General features: G+C 39.5%; 1 protein-coding gene across 4 annotated transcripts in view; it reads left to right on the top strand.

Moving 5' to 3' along the window:
* INVS (inversin) overlaps positions 1-13,306 on the top strand; it is a 145,631-nt gene that overhangs the window by 61,877 nt on the left and 70,448 nt on the right. For all 4 annotated transcript variants that reach the window (XM_045840097.1, XM_045840099.1, XM_045840098.1 and 1 more), the window contains 3 exons: positions 5,521-5,694; positions 9,105-9,272; positions 13,045-13,225. In XM_045840097.1, the coding sequence (XP_045696053.1) occupies positions 5,521-5,694; positions 9,105-9,272; positions 13,045-13,225 (523 nt within the window). The remainder of the gene's footprint in view (positions 1-5,520; positions 5,695-9,104; positions 9,273-13,044; positions 13,226-13,306) is intronic.

Below are 13,306 nucleotides of genomic sequence, written 5' to 3' on the forward strand. Positions count from 1 at the left end.
AAATTTCAAAATACATGAAGAAATCTAATGCTAAGAAAGCCGAAAACACCATCATTCAGATCATGAATTCAATCCTCAGGGAAGAGCACAGATGAGGCCAGGGGGCAAGCCCCACAGAGAGAGAAGACATCTGCAAAGCCAACCGAGAGCTAGTACCCAGAATGTGTAAATAACCGCCTCAGATCAGTAAGAAGAAGACAAGTAGCTAAAACGGAAAATGAGTGAACAACACCAAAAGGCTACTCACACAAAGAAGATACAAATAGCCAACAAATATATAAAAACATTCCACCTCAGTGAGGGAAATGAAATTTAAGTCCACGGTGAAACACAGTTGTATGCCCATTTTATTGACAAAAGTTAGCCAATCTGACAAAACCAAGTGTGGCAAAGATGTGGAGTGAAAAGAGTTCTCATACATTCCTGGCGGAGGTGTGAGGTGGAGTAGCTATGTTAGAGAGCAGTTTCAGCCCAGAAGTTTCAGAAATTCTTGCCTACTTACCAGGAGACATGTCCAGGAAAATGTATTGCAATATTGACTATAATAGTGAAAAAATGAGAAACATACTAAATGTTCCTCTAGGGAATAAATAAATGCAGCATATTATTTTCATATGACAGAATACTTTCTCCAGTGAAAATGTATGAACCAAAGCAACTTGGATAAATCTCAAAAATACCACTTTGAGTAAAAGGTGGCGAGTGATTCATACAGTACTATTTATATAAAGATTGGAAACATGTAAAACAATACCATGTAACTTACAGATACATATGTTTATGAGAAATAAAAGTATTAAAACATTCATTGGAATGATAAGCACATTTGGGAAAGTAGTGTTCAAACAGGCAGTGGAATTGGAGTAGGGCAAAAAGGGCACTTTTTAAAGATTCCTGTTTTATTTCTTTAAAAATGAAGAGTCTGAAGTAAAATATCCAGGCATTTCATTCAAAGCTTCTCTATTATTGTTATTAAGATTTAATGACTTACAAGTTTTTTTCCTTAAGAAGAAGTTCATCTTAGAGAACTGGACAGACAGACCAAAGTTCTGTGAAAAATTAAAAGTGGCATTTCGGGTTGATTATTTCCCAGGTTCATTTCAAATTCTGTTCTCCAGGTCAGAGAACTTTTTCATTCTCTTTAACCCTTTTAGAGAGTATGCTCTTTCTCATGCATTTGGGGGGAAACAAATGTTATAAACATTTGCATTACAAACAAAAGAAGTAGCTCTTGGGATGAATAATTAGAGCAAAATAAGGTGAGGATTGTGAGTACCTAACAAAAAGAAGACATCCGTGTTTCAGAGACATTAGGGAAGTTTTCCCATTTCAGTGGCACGGTAGACCAGGTCACATCAGAGCTGATGCCCTTTTAGTGATGAAATCAGAGCTTTTCTCTAAATTCAGCTCTCTCTGCTGTCTTTCTTAACTGTTAGAGTTTCCTTAAGAATACACATTCTTTTGATCTGTTATCTCTTTCACCCTTACACTGTGTTCTACCCAGTCAGAAATTATAAAAGCAGATCCTAAAACAGTTCTCACCTCAGCGTGAAGAGGTTCTGTGTGGTCCTCAGAGATGATACTAAATGATTCACTTCCAGGTCCTCCCCAAAGTACTTGTATTATAAGAATAAACCTGAAAATGTAAGTTCCAGTTTCAAGCAATAATGAAGAAATGTTTAGACATTGTGTTTGTTTCCTTTTGTATTGAGGGGGCTTTACAGGAAGCAAAGTATCTGTCATGTGGGTCCCCAGAGTCCTATAACCTTCAGAGAGTGATAAAATTAGCTTGCTGCCTTGAACCAATATCTTCCCATTTTCCACTGGCACTAAATGCCCTGATCTGAGCTCCGAGCTGTGTCCCCCATGCTCCTTCTTAGAACTGAGTTTGCACACACTGGGTGTTTAATAAATGCTTGTTCCTGAGACTAGGGAAGTTGACCTTGGTCCAGCTGGATTATATTGTTTCTAGTTCCAGCATTCTGATGTGTTTCTGTCCTCAGATAAGAGAAGCTCCTGATCATATAGCTGATCCCTCTCATGGCAGCAGCTAAATTCCTACTAGGAATGCCCTTGTTGGTCCTATATCATCTTTATCTGTAGGTAAAGTATAGATGTCTTTCTCAATGTAAAAAAAAAAAATCAGGAAAACCACTATTTATCTCATTCCAACTATTTTTACTTTTACCTATCCCCAACCATGGGCTCCTCCTCCAGCACTGGCTGAGCTAGGGTTACCACGTATGGTCATGTCTTCCTACCTGCACGCCCTCTGTTGCAGGCCATCCCTGGTTTCCCCTGACCACCTGTGTTTTGTTGTCTCCTCCACACTGGAAAACTGTTTGTAATGCAACTGCCAAACATTTACTGAGCATTTGCTCTGTGCACTGTTCTAAGCACTTTACAAATGTTATCTTTCTTACTTCCTATGCATAATCATCTCAGGTACTATTATTATTGCAGTTTTACAGATGAGGAGATAGAGGCACAGGAAGATACTTCATTTAATCTATAAAATTTTGCTATGATACTTCTGTGAGGAGCGGCAATGAAATCTGCCAAAGATCGTGTAATAAGTGAAGTGGAGTGCAGGCATTTTGCTGCTGCAGCCTGCTTCCGAGCAAGGCTCAATAACTCACTGGTCACCCCCTCCACGAGTTCTCGTTTCCTTTTCCTTTCCTTTCCCTCTAAATTTCAGAACCAAAATGATTGTGTGATTGAGTATCTTTAAAAGGTCATGATGAATTACTCTGAAATATTTGAAGTGTTATGCTCAGAAAGGTCAGCCTTTATTTTTTGGTCTGAAGTACCATATAGATTTGTTTTTCCTGGGCACTTTTTCTGTTTTCAAAGAAAGGATGGCAAGAGATTTAGAGCAGGGTGCCCTCTTGAGGAAATGTTAGCGCGTTCATTTTTGAAAGTTGGCCCTGGGCAACATGAAGAGTCCCGACAAACGACGGCCACGGTGAATGAAGGTCAGATACGTGAAGAAGCATTAAAAAGTAAGAGGAACAAAACACAAGATAACCTGAGAATTAAGATTCTTAATTGTTATGATCTAATGTAGCAACCGTAAGGATTTTCGAATAAAAACAAAACCCCTAGAAGAGATTTCATTTCCTCTTACTCACTCAGTCCTCCAAGTAACATTTACTAAACACTTGTTTTGTGCCAGGAACTGTGCCGAGCACGGTGGACACTAAAACACAGTCTCTACAGCTTACAGCTTGTGAGGGCGTCACTGTAGGGCGTCACTGTGAACGATGCAGCAGGGTGCTAGAAGGAAGAACAAAATAAGGGTGGTCTACTCAGGGTGGTCAAGGACAAGCCTCTCTGGGAAGAAATAACCGAGCTGAGTCCACTCACTTTTCAGTCCATCCCAGGTCTGCCCGTCGTCCCTTTTCCTAGTCTTGTTCTCTTATTTCCGCCCAGCCCTTGAGCTTGTCTTGAAGCCCGTCTCTGCCGCTGGGGGCATGGAGGCAGCTCTCAGTCATCCCTCTGCGCCTCCTCGTTGCTCTAACCCGTCCCCTTAGCCTTAGAGCCTCACAGTCTTCATCACGGCGGGAGGGTGCTTCATTAGCAGGCGTCTTCCTTACCAATCCTGGTAGCCCCGCACAGGAAAACATCAGTGCATTATAATCCTAAACCGCCAAATTTCCAATACGGTCAAGGATGGAGAGGATCTCAGAGGATGAAGAGGACAGGTAGCCCTGCCCACTGTGCTTTGAAGAGGGAGAGATAAATAGGCAAGAGGCAGGCAGAGAACTTGATCATGCTATACAGTTTGGTCATCCTGACTTCGAAATATCTGTGGTGCTAAGCATCCTAGGAAAGACCTCAAAAGAACTATTTTTTGCAGGTTTTGTTTCAAATCTTCTATATTACACAGACACTAGACTGTATAGTAGTCCCCCCTTATTTGTGGGGAATACATTCCAAGACCCTGCGTGGATACCTTAAACTGAAGCTAGCACTGCACCCTATATATGTTTTTTCCTATACGTATACATCTTTGGTAAAGTGTAATTTATAATAATAAAGTAGAACAGTTATAACAATGTGCTATCGTAAAGTTATGTGAGTGCATGCACGCTCTCTCTCTGTCTGTTGTTCTCTCCCTCTCCCTCTCTTTCTCCCTCTCTCTCCCTCTCTCTCTCTCTCTCTCGCTCTCGCTCTCGCTGCTCTCTGTCTCTCATAACCGAGATGGCTACTAAATGACCAACGGGCAGGTAGGGTGTGTGGCGTGGATATACTGGACAACGGGGTGATTCTCATTCCAGGCAGGACAGAGCTGGATGGCATGAGATTTCATCACACTACTCAGAACTACCCACAATTTAAAACTTACAAATTGTTTATTTCTGGAGCTTTCCATGTAATATTTTCAGACTGCAGTCCACCACTGGTAACGGAAACCACGGAAAGGCAGCCTCGGATGAGGGGGCTATTCGACAATGACTGACCGGGGTCCCCGCCAGTGTGTTGCTCTAGCCCTTGCAGTTCTTTCTTTTTCCAGGAGGGTGGAACTGACCTGGAGAGTATTGCCTGCAAGTGGATGGCCTGCAGTGACTTCTGAGTTTGTGTTTAGGTGACGCTTGAGTCAAGGACTTGGAGCTTGAACAAGCTGCCTTTTGCTTAGTTGTACCTGTAAATAGTTGCATTCCAGAAAACTGACCACCTCCTCCTTAACCTGATGATTGTGAGCAAAACATTCAACCCCGTTGAATCTCACTTCCCTCACCTCTAATTGGGGTTTAAAATCTCAGCTTACTTCACAAAGTTACCATATCTTGAATATAAATATGTGCTACATTGGTCAGAATATGCTGAGACTAATATACTTATTGCTGCTCCTAGATAGCAATTTGGAGAATACACCAAACAAACATAAAATGTATAAACTCCTTTGACCCAGTAAGTTGGTTCCTGATCATTTATTCTTTTTTTTAAAGATTTTATTTATTTATTTTCAGAGAGAGGTAAAGGGAGGGAGAAAGAGAGGGAGAGAAACATCGACGTGTGAGAGAAGCATCAGTCGGTTGCCTCTTGCACGCCCCCAACTGCAGACCTGGCCCACAGCCCAAGCATGTGCCCTGAACCAGCGACCTCTGAGTTCGCAGGCTGGCGTACCATCCTCTGAGCCACACTAGCCAAGGCTATTCTTTTAAAAAAACAATAAGAAACAAACTGTGTGAGAAAAAGATGTATATTGTAGCAGTGTCTATAAAGAAAATATTGGAAATAATATTAGAATGGTTAAATAAAATATATTGCTTTTACACAATGAAATATTGACCAGCAACTACATAAACTATATGCACATAGAAAGAGGTTGGAAGGAAACATGAAAAAAAGAAAACAGTTGATAGAGTAATAGAATTATAAGTATTTTTCTCTTTATTAATTATTCTGAATGTTATTACTCTAGCAGAATAGTTAAAATACTTAAAAACATTTTAAAATTTAAAACAATTTGGCCTCCAAACTAACTTTCTTCTTACCATCTCTTTTTTTATGTAGGGAAATTATCGTTTCATGAAGCTCTTACTGACACGTAGAGCAAATTGGATGCAGAAGGATCTGGAGGAGATGACTCCTTTGCACTTGACCACCCGGCACAAGAGCCCTAAGTGTTTAGCACTTCTGCTGAAGTTCATGGCGCCCGGAGAAGTGGACACACAGGATAAAAACAAGGTAATGGACTGCCAACGTCTAAGACAAATAAGAGGAGAAAGCAAATACTCTTGTGTACAGTGTGAAACCTCAAGGAAAAAGGCCAAGATTGCCACTCGTACACACAGTACAACACACAATGGAACAACACACGTCTCCATATGCCCTCATAAAGTATTTCACTTAAATTCTGTCATTTTATCCTCCCAGCAACCCTGTGTGGTGGGTAGCATCATCTCCTTTTTACAGGTGGGGAAAGAGAAGCTCAAAAGATTAAAATTCTGTCCAAGATCCAAGTGGCAGGACTGGAATTCAAACAGAAACCCGTTTACTTAACAGCTGGTTGTGATAGTGACCGTAGCGTTAGGTCTGGGGCGGCCAGTGCCGGCACTGTTCTAAGTGCACAGTTGTTGAATGGCCTGGCTTTGGCATCAGACTATTTGGATTTCAATCTAGAAGTTATAACATGCTTGCTCTGTGTCCTTGGTCAGATGACTCCTTTGCCTCAATTTTCCAATGTGTGGAAAGGAGACAATAAGGTGTTGAAGAGAAAATGAGATAATACATATAAAGCATTTAGCACAAGGCCCAGTGCAGCGTATGCTTTCAATAAATGTTAGCTATGAAATGCTATTAGTTTCACTTAGGGTCTAACATTCATTCTGGCATTTGTTGCTAGGGCCCGCTCTTTTCCCTGCTCTTGAATTGTAACATATTGGACACATTGGTCATTGTTTTGACCAACTGGTTATCACTCCGATCACTTTTTTACAGGGAAAAAATGTGGGCTTTAGACAAGGGCGATATTCCTCTTCATTCCCACTAGCATGTAATTATAGAGCCTTGCTAATAACTCTTATGCTCCCATGTAATTAAAACTCTTACGATTAAATCTACTGGGTTTACATGCAATAATCCTTTCACTCTCATACTGCTTGCTCTTTATGTAGTTTTCAGATTTTATTTAGTAGTCACTCACATCACCCAGAGTTCTGTAATCAACTTTATTTTACAGCTCACTGTTAACTAATATTATTCCTAACTCACAGCACGTCGAGAGTGCTGATATTTTACTTAGAAAAGCACTTTGATAAATCCACAAAGACCATTAATCACTTAAGCTGTGAATGTCTTTGGGCTTTATAATGTCTTCCCCAAACAGCCTAGAAACGTCCTCCTGTCTCCCCGTATCTGTACATTATTCTGCGTTGAACAGGGATGGCAGGCTGTCCAGTGAAGACAGATGGAAAACGGGTCCACGCAGTCCAGACAGGCCCAGAGGAGAGAGGAAGAGAAACGCCTAGAGCCGTGATTCTCAAAGTATCTGAGGGAAAGGATCAGTTTGTTTTTAATTTCCAATCTGTCACAGACCAATAATTTTATGACATACATTAAAAATAAACAACAACAAAAAAGAACCACCCAATTAAGAAGGGGCCAAGAGCTTGAATAGACATTTCTCCAAAGAACATATACAAGGGGCCCAGCAAGCCCATGAAAAGATGGTCAGCATCACTAGTCATTAAGGAAAAGCAAATCAAAACTGCAATAAGATAGTGCTTCATACCCTTTAGGTTGCTGTTATTACACACACGCACACACACACAAGTACCAAGTGTTGGTGAGGACAGAGAGAAATTGGAATCTTGTGCAATGCTGGTATGAATGTAAATGGTGCAGCCACTGGGAAAAACAACATGACAGTCTCTAAAAAAAATTAAACATAGAATTACCATATGACCCAGTAATACTCTTTCAGGGTATACACCCAAAAGAATTGAAATCAGGAACTAGGATGGATATTTGCACATCCATTTTCATAGAAACATTATGACTCATAATAGCCAAGAAAATGGAAATAGCCCAAATGTCCATTGATGACAGATGGCTAAACGAAATGCAGTGTATACATACAGTGGGATATTATCCAGCCTTAAAAAGGAATTAAATTTTGACACATGCTACAACATTGATGAACTCTGAAGATATTAGGCTAAGTAAAATGTCAGACACAAAAGGTAAAATATTGTATGATTCTACTTAGGAGGTTCCTGGAGTCGTCGATTTCACAGAAACAGAATCAAGGTTGCCAGGGGCCGGAAGGAGTTGGGGAGTGGGGGTTGTTAAGTGGGTGTGGGGTTTCAGTTTGGGAAGCTAAAAATATTGGGGCTGGATGGTCTGGTGGTTATATGACAATTTGATGTACTTAATGCCACTCAACTCTACACTTAAACACAGTAAAATAGTCAATTTTATGTTATATATGTCTTTTTTTACCACAGTAAAAAAGAGAGTTACTAGAAAAATAAAAAACAAAGACATAAATAATACAACGCCAAACTCTTCTACTCTCAGATTCAACAGACATAATATTACATTTCAGTAACTATATTCACTATACTCACAACAAACATGATGTGGGAAAAGAAAAGAATTACGGACACCGTATGTGTTGTTTATTGAAAATGTAGTTATAGGCAAATTAATTGCTATTGTATTTATGTCTTCTTTGTTCTGCCATTATTACTGAATAAAAGGTAATAAGTTAAAATGTTACTCTTTGTATTAAATGCCTATAGGTACACCTTGAATGAATACCATGTATATATCAAGTGTTTATTGTGACAGATGAGCTCAGTTCCTGCTGTTAAATGATCTGATTCCAGATTGGGTTGATAACAGCGCTACTCGGAAGGGACAGTGTGCATCTAAACAGGTTCTCCATGCCCCCCGAATAACTCTCCCGGTGGAGAAAGCAGTCTACTGTGGCACGTCGCCGAGAACGCAGGAGAGGTTTCAAAGAAACGTCAGCACACTCAGGGTGTTCATTTTTAACTTTTGTCTGAAATAAAGCAAATGTTGCTGTATTTTCAAAAGCTATCTTTAATCAGTAACTAGGGCTAACAGTTTATCATGTAAAATTATATTTCTTCTTTGATATAAAAAAAATTCCAGATCTATGATTTCCTATATATGGATCTTCTTTTTGATAGATCATACAATTGAAAACATTGTATCAAATTCTCAAGGTGTTGGATGCAATATCAAAATCATCACTTACTTTGTTGATAATTATTCGTAAATGATTGGGCTGCTTTTCTCCTTCTCAGTATTACCATTTCTTAGTACCTGATGACCTAAATACCCGCCATGGTTGAGAGGGCAGGTTCTGAAGGCAGACTATCTGGGTTAAAATCTGTTTGGCCACTTACTACCTTTTTGTCATAGAGCAGATTACTTACCTTCCTTGTGCTCCATTTCCTCATCAATCACGTGCAAATTCAAAGGTGCTTTCTCCCAGAATTGCCACGATGAGTACGTGAGATAAACATATAAAGCTCTTACAACAGGAAGAGCCTGGGAAAAATTGTTGCCGTGCTGTTACTGTTGCTGTTGTTATTGTTGTCATTTCAAGAACCTCAATTTTGCAGCAAACGGCTCTGCACTGGAGTGCCTACTACAATAACCCTGAGCATGTGAAGCTGCTTATCAAGCATGATTCCAACATCGGAATTCCCGATGTCGAAGGCAAGATCCCACTTCACTGGGCAGCCAACCACAAAGACCCGAGCGCTGTTCATACCGTGCGGTGCATTCTGGTGAGTACAGTGGTGCTGGTGGGCCTGGCTGGTCTTTCCAGCAAAAGTTTGTCTTATGAAAAACCCAGTATACACAAAAGCATATCCTGTATTATGACATACAAGCAAGTTACAAAACAAAAGATTATGACAGACATATGAACACATCACTCATGAAATACTGTAGAACCTGTTAATGCCACTGTTTAACACCACTATTTAAGACCATGTACAAGTTTTCTGTGTGCCCTTTTCCAGATGCATTCTCCCCCGAGGCCGTGCTCATTCCTGTCCCCCCATCAACTACTCTTGTGAATTTATATTTATCCTTGCCAGGGATATATTTATATACATCTGTGCCTTTGTTTTGTGCTTGTTTTTATTAAACAGTGAGTAGATCTAAGTGAATATTTGTGAAGTAGGTGTAAGATATTAAGAATAAGGAGACGGCAAATACTCATGTACTCATCACTGAGTTTGAGAAGCAGTACATTACCATTACCTTTCAAGCCCCCTGGGTACCTCCCAGTGCCATTCTATTCTCTCCTTTCTCAGAGGCAACCAGGATGCTCAATTTTGGGTTTATCATTCCACTTACTTACCTTACAGTTTCCCCACATACGTTTGTGTCCCTAAACTGCATGTTGTTTGGTCTTTAATTTTTTTTTTTTAATTTTATTTATATGGAATCATACTTTGTGTATTCTTTTGCAACATGACTTTCTTGTTCAATATTATGCTGGTGATGTTAGCTGTATTGCTGTGTGTAGCTGTGATGTGTTCATTTTTACTGCTATATAGTATCTCATTTTGTGGATAAACCACACATTATTCATTCTGTTATTGACAGAGAGTTGGAACTATTTCCAGTTTTTCACTATTTACAAACAGTGACACTTGGAACTTTTTAAAGCGTATCAATGGGCATATATTGTTATACATGTACATGTTTAGAAATGCAGTTGATATTTTTGTTCATTAATTATATATCTAACTAACTTGCTATACTTACTAACTTTGAATATTTAACAGTAGATGTTTTCGAGGTTTTCTAATCACTCCTTCCCAAATTCCAATTTACATGTTATGATAGTCTAATATTTCATGCTATCTTCATGCAACACAGAAATTAGGCTTTAAAAGATATTATTTTGTATATACATTGATTATTTACTTCTATTTGCATGTTGACTTAATTTCTCTGTTCTGCCTTTCTTCTTAAATCTCAAATTTTCCTTCTCAGGTTATTATCTTACTTCTTGGAATAAAACTCTTAGAAATTCTTAGAACTTCTTTTAGTGTAGATCTTTTGGTGATAAACTATTTTTTTAACCATTCTGCCTTTTTTATTTGTTTATTTTTATTTTTAATATATTTTATTGATTATGCTATTACAGTTGTCCCATTTTCCCCCCTTTACTCCCTCCATCTTGCATGTCCCCTTCCACCCGTATCTCCCCCCACCCCCCACTTAGTTCATGTCTATGGGTCAAACATATAAGTTTCTTTGGCTTCCACATTTCTATGTTGCTCTTTAATATATAATTTTCTTGTATATACAATTCTAGATAGTTACGTTTTTCAACTCAGTCTTTATTATGTTTCTCAAACTGCTTTTCATTGTTACTCTTGAGCCTGTTACTGGTCTAAATGCCATTTCTTAAGCCCTGGCTGGCGTAGCTCAGTGGATTGAGCGCGGGCTGGGAACCAAAGTGTCCCAGGTTCGATTCCCAGCCAGGGTACATTCCTGGGTTGCAGGCCATAACCCCCAGCAACCACACATTGATGTTTCTCTCTCTCTCTCTCTCTCTCTCTCTCTCTCTCTCTCTCTCTCTCCCTTCCCTCTCTAAAAATAAATAAATAAAATATATATTAAAAAAAATAAAATAAAATAAAATAAATGCCATTTCTTTATAGATGATTTACCTTTCTTCTCAGGCTGCTTTTAAACTCTTCTCAGTAGGGCATTCTACAGTTGTGCTACAGTGTGTCTAGGTGTGGCTTATTTCTTCCTGTTCAATATGCATTCTGATTATAGCTTCTTAGTTCTGGAAAATATATAGCCATTCTCTTTAAATGTTGCCTCCTTTGCATTCTCTTTGTTCTTGCCTTTATGGCCTCTAATTATACATATTTTAGACCTTTTTATTTTATTCTCGTCTCTTAACTCCTCTCTTACATTTTCAGCATCTTGTCTCTCTCTACCGAGTTCTAGGTCGTTACATCAGATCTGTCTTCCAGTTTACTAAATCTTCTGAGTCTAGTCTCTTGTCTACTATGTTCATTGCATCTTAATCTTAGTGATTACATTTTTACTTCTAAAAGTTCTATGTTTTCTTTTTCAAATCTTCTTGATCATGTTCACTTTATATTCTATTTTTATTTCTTACATGTTTCATAGACTGCTATTTTTATATTCTTCATGTGTTAATTCCAATATCTGAAGTCCTTGGGGGATAATTCTCACTCATGTCTTATTTTCTCACAGATCTGTCTTTTTTTTCCCTTGGAAATATATCTTAGTCCTTGGGAAACTCAAGGGCCTATAATACTATTGTGGTATTTTTGAAGTATTTATAATACCTTTCATACTCTTCTTTGTAAAATGGGCTGGCTGTAGAAGCAGGTCTAAATCCGAGATGGTCGTTCAGAGAGTCCTCTCACTGGGGCAAGAGGGCATGGCTTTTGATTTGACCTAATCGGAGAAGGGACACAACCTTGGGGGAGGCAGCCCCCTTTAGCCATAGCGATTTCAGAAGGCTGGCTGTTGAGGGCCGTCGGCTGGTAGTACTCCAAGCAGCTGCGGAAACCAGCCCTTTAGTCCTGAAGGGGACCTAAGCCGCGCGTCGTAACACCTGCTACAAAGATCCAGTAGAAAAACGAGTAAATGTTGTGAACTGTTGATTTACAGAAAAACAAAGCCAAACAGCCAATAAACATGTGATTGAAAATCTCAACCTCATTTATAAAAGACATAAAAATTAAAATATCAATGAAATGCCTTTTATACCTACAAGGGGAAAAATGTAGTAAGCTTGATGATACCAGATGGTTGATTTGTGCCAGCATTTGGGGAAACAAGAACTTTTACATGTTGTGATGGATTTGATCACTGGTACAACCACTCGCAGAACAGCCCAGCAATACCTCCTTGGGGGTGCAGATTTCCTTCAACCCAGACACTGCCCTGCGAGATTTCTAGTCTAGAGGAAAACCTCACCTGTGTGCCACAAGGGGACAGGTGAAGGAAGCATGTTCATCGCAGCATTATTGCTGATAGTGGGGAAAATGTAGATAACCTAGGTGTCCCTCAGTAGGAGAATGGGGAACTACCCTGTGCTTTAACAGATGAACTAGTGTCAACATAGGTATCCCAAAGTCTGCTGTTGAAAGAAACATTGCCAAAGGACATATGGAGTATAGTGTGTAAATGTAAATATTAAAAAACACACATACAAAATTTATGTATCATTGATGGAGGTATACATAGGTAGCAAAAGAACAAACTATACAGTGTTTGCTCAGTCCATAACAGGTGCAAAAGCACAAAATAGGTGTTTTGATACCTATTTCATCTAGATAGTCAGTACATGGTGTTTATCGTATCTTGTCTGTACTCTTTACAGTTCAGTATGAAAATACATTTGAAAGACATAGACTGCTTTTTTCTGAATTTTATCACTTTGCTGTTCTGAGAGAACGGAGGTTTAGAAAACGGCTCAGTTAATACTTTTGTCAGATGTGATTGACTGAGGGTTCTGTGTGTCTGAAGTCTCTGGCTCCTTAAAAACAGGATGCCGCCCCAACGGAGTCCTTACTGAACTGGCAAGACTACGAGGGCCGGACGCCTCTTCACTTTGCAGTCGCCGATGGGAACGTCACGGTGGTGGATGTCCTGACCTCGTACGAAAGCTGCAATATCACGTCTTACGATAACCTGTTTCGAACCCCGCTTCACTGGGCAGCTTTACTGGGTGAGTGGAGTGTGAAGAAAAGATCAGCAGGAGGAGGAACTGCATGAGTATAGGAGACTTTCTATGCCCCCTCTCTCCCAG

This window comes from Phyllostomus hastatus, unplaced genomic scaffold, assembly GCF_019186645.2.
Source record: "Phyllostomus hastatus isolate PE091 unplaced genomic scaffold, TTU_PhHast_1.1 phas_contig_34, whole genome shotgun sequence".
Lineage (NCBI taxonomy): Eukaryota > Metazoa > Chordata > Mammalia > Chiroptera > Phyllostomidae > Phyllostomus > Phyllostomus hastatus.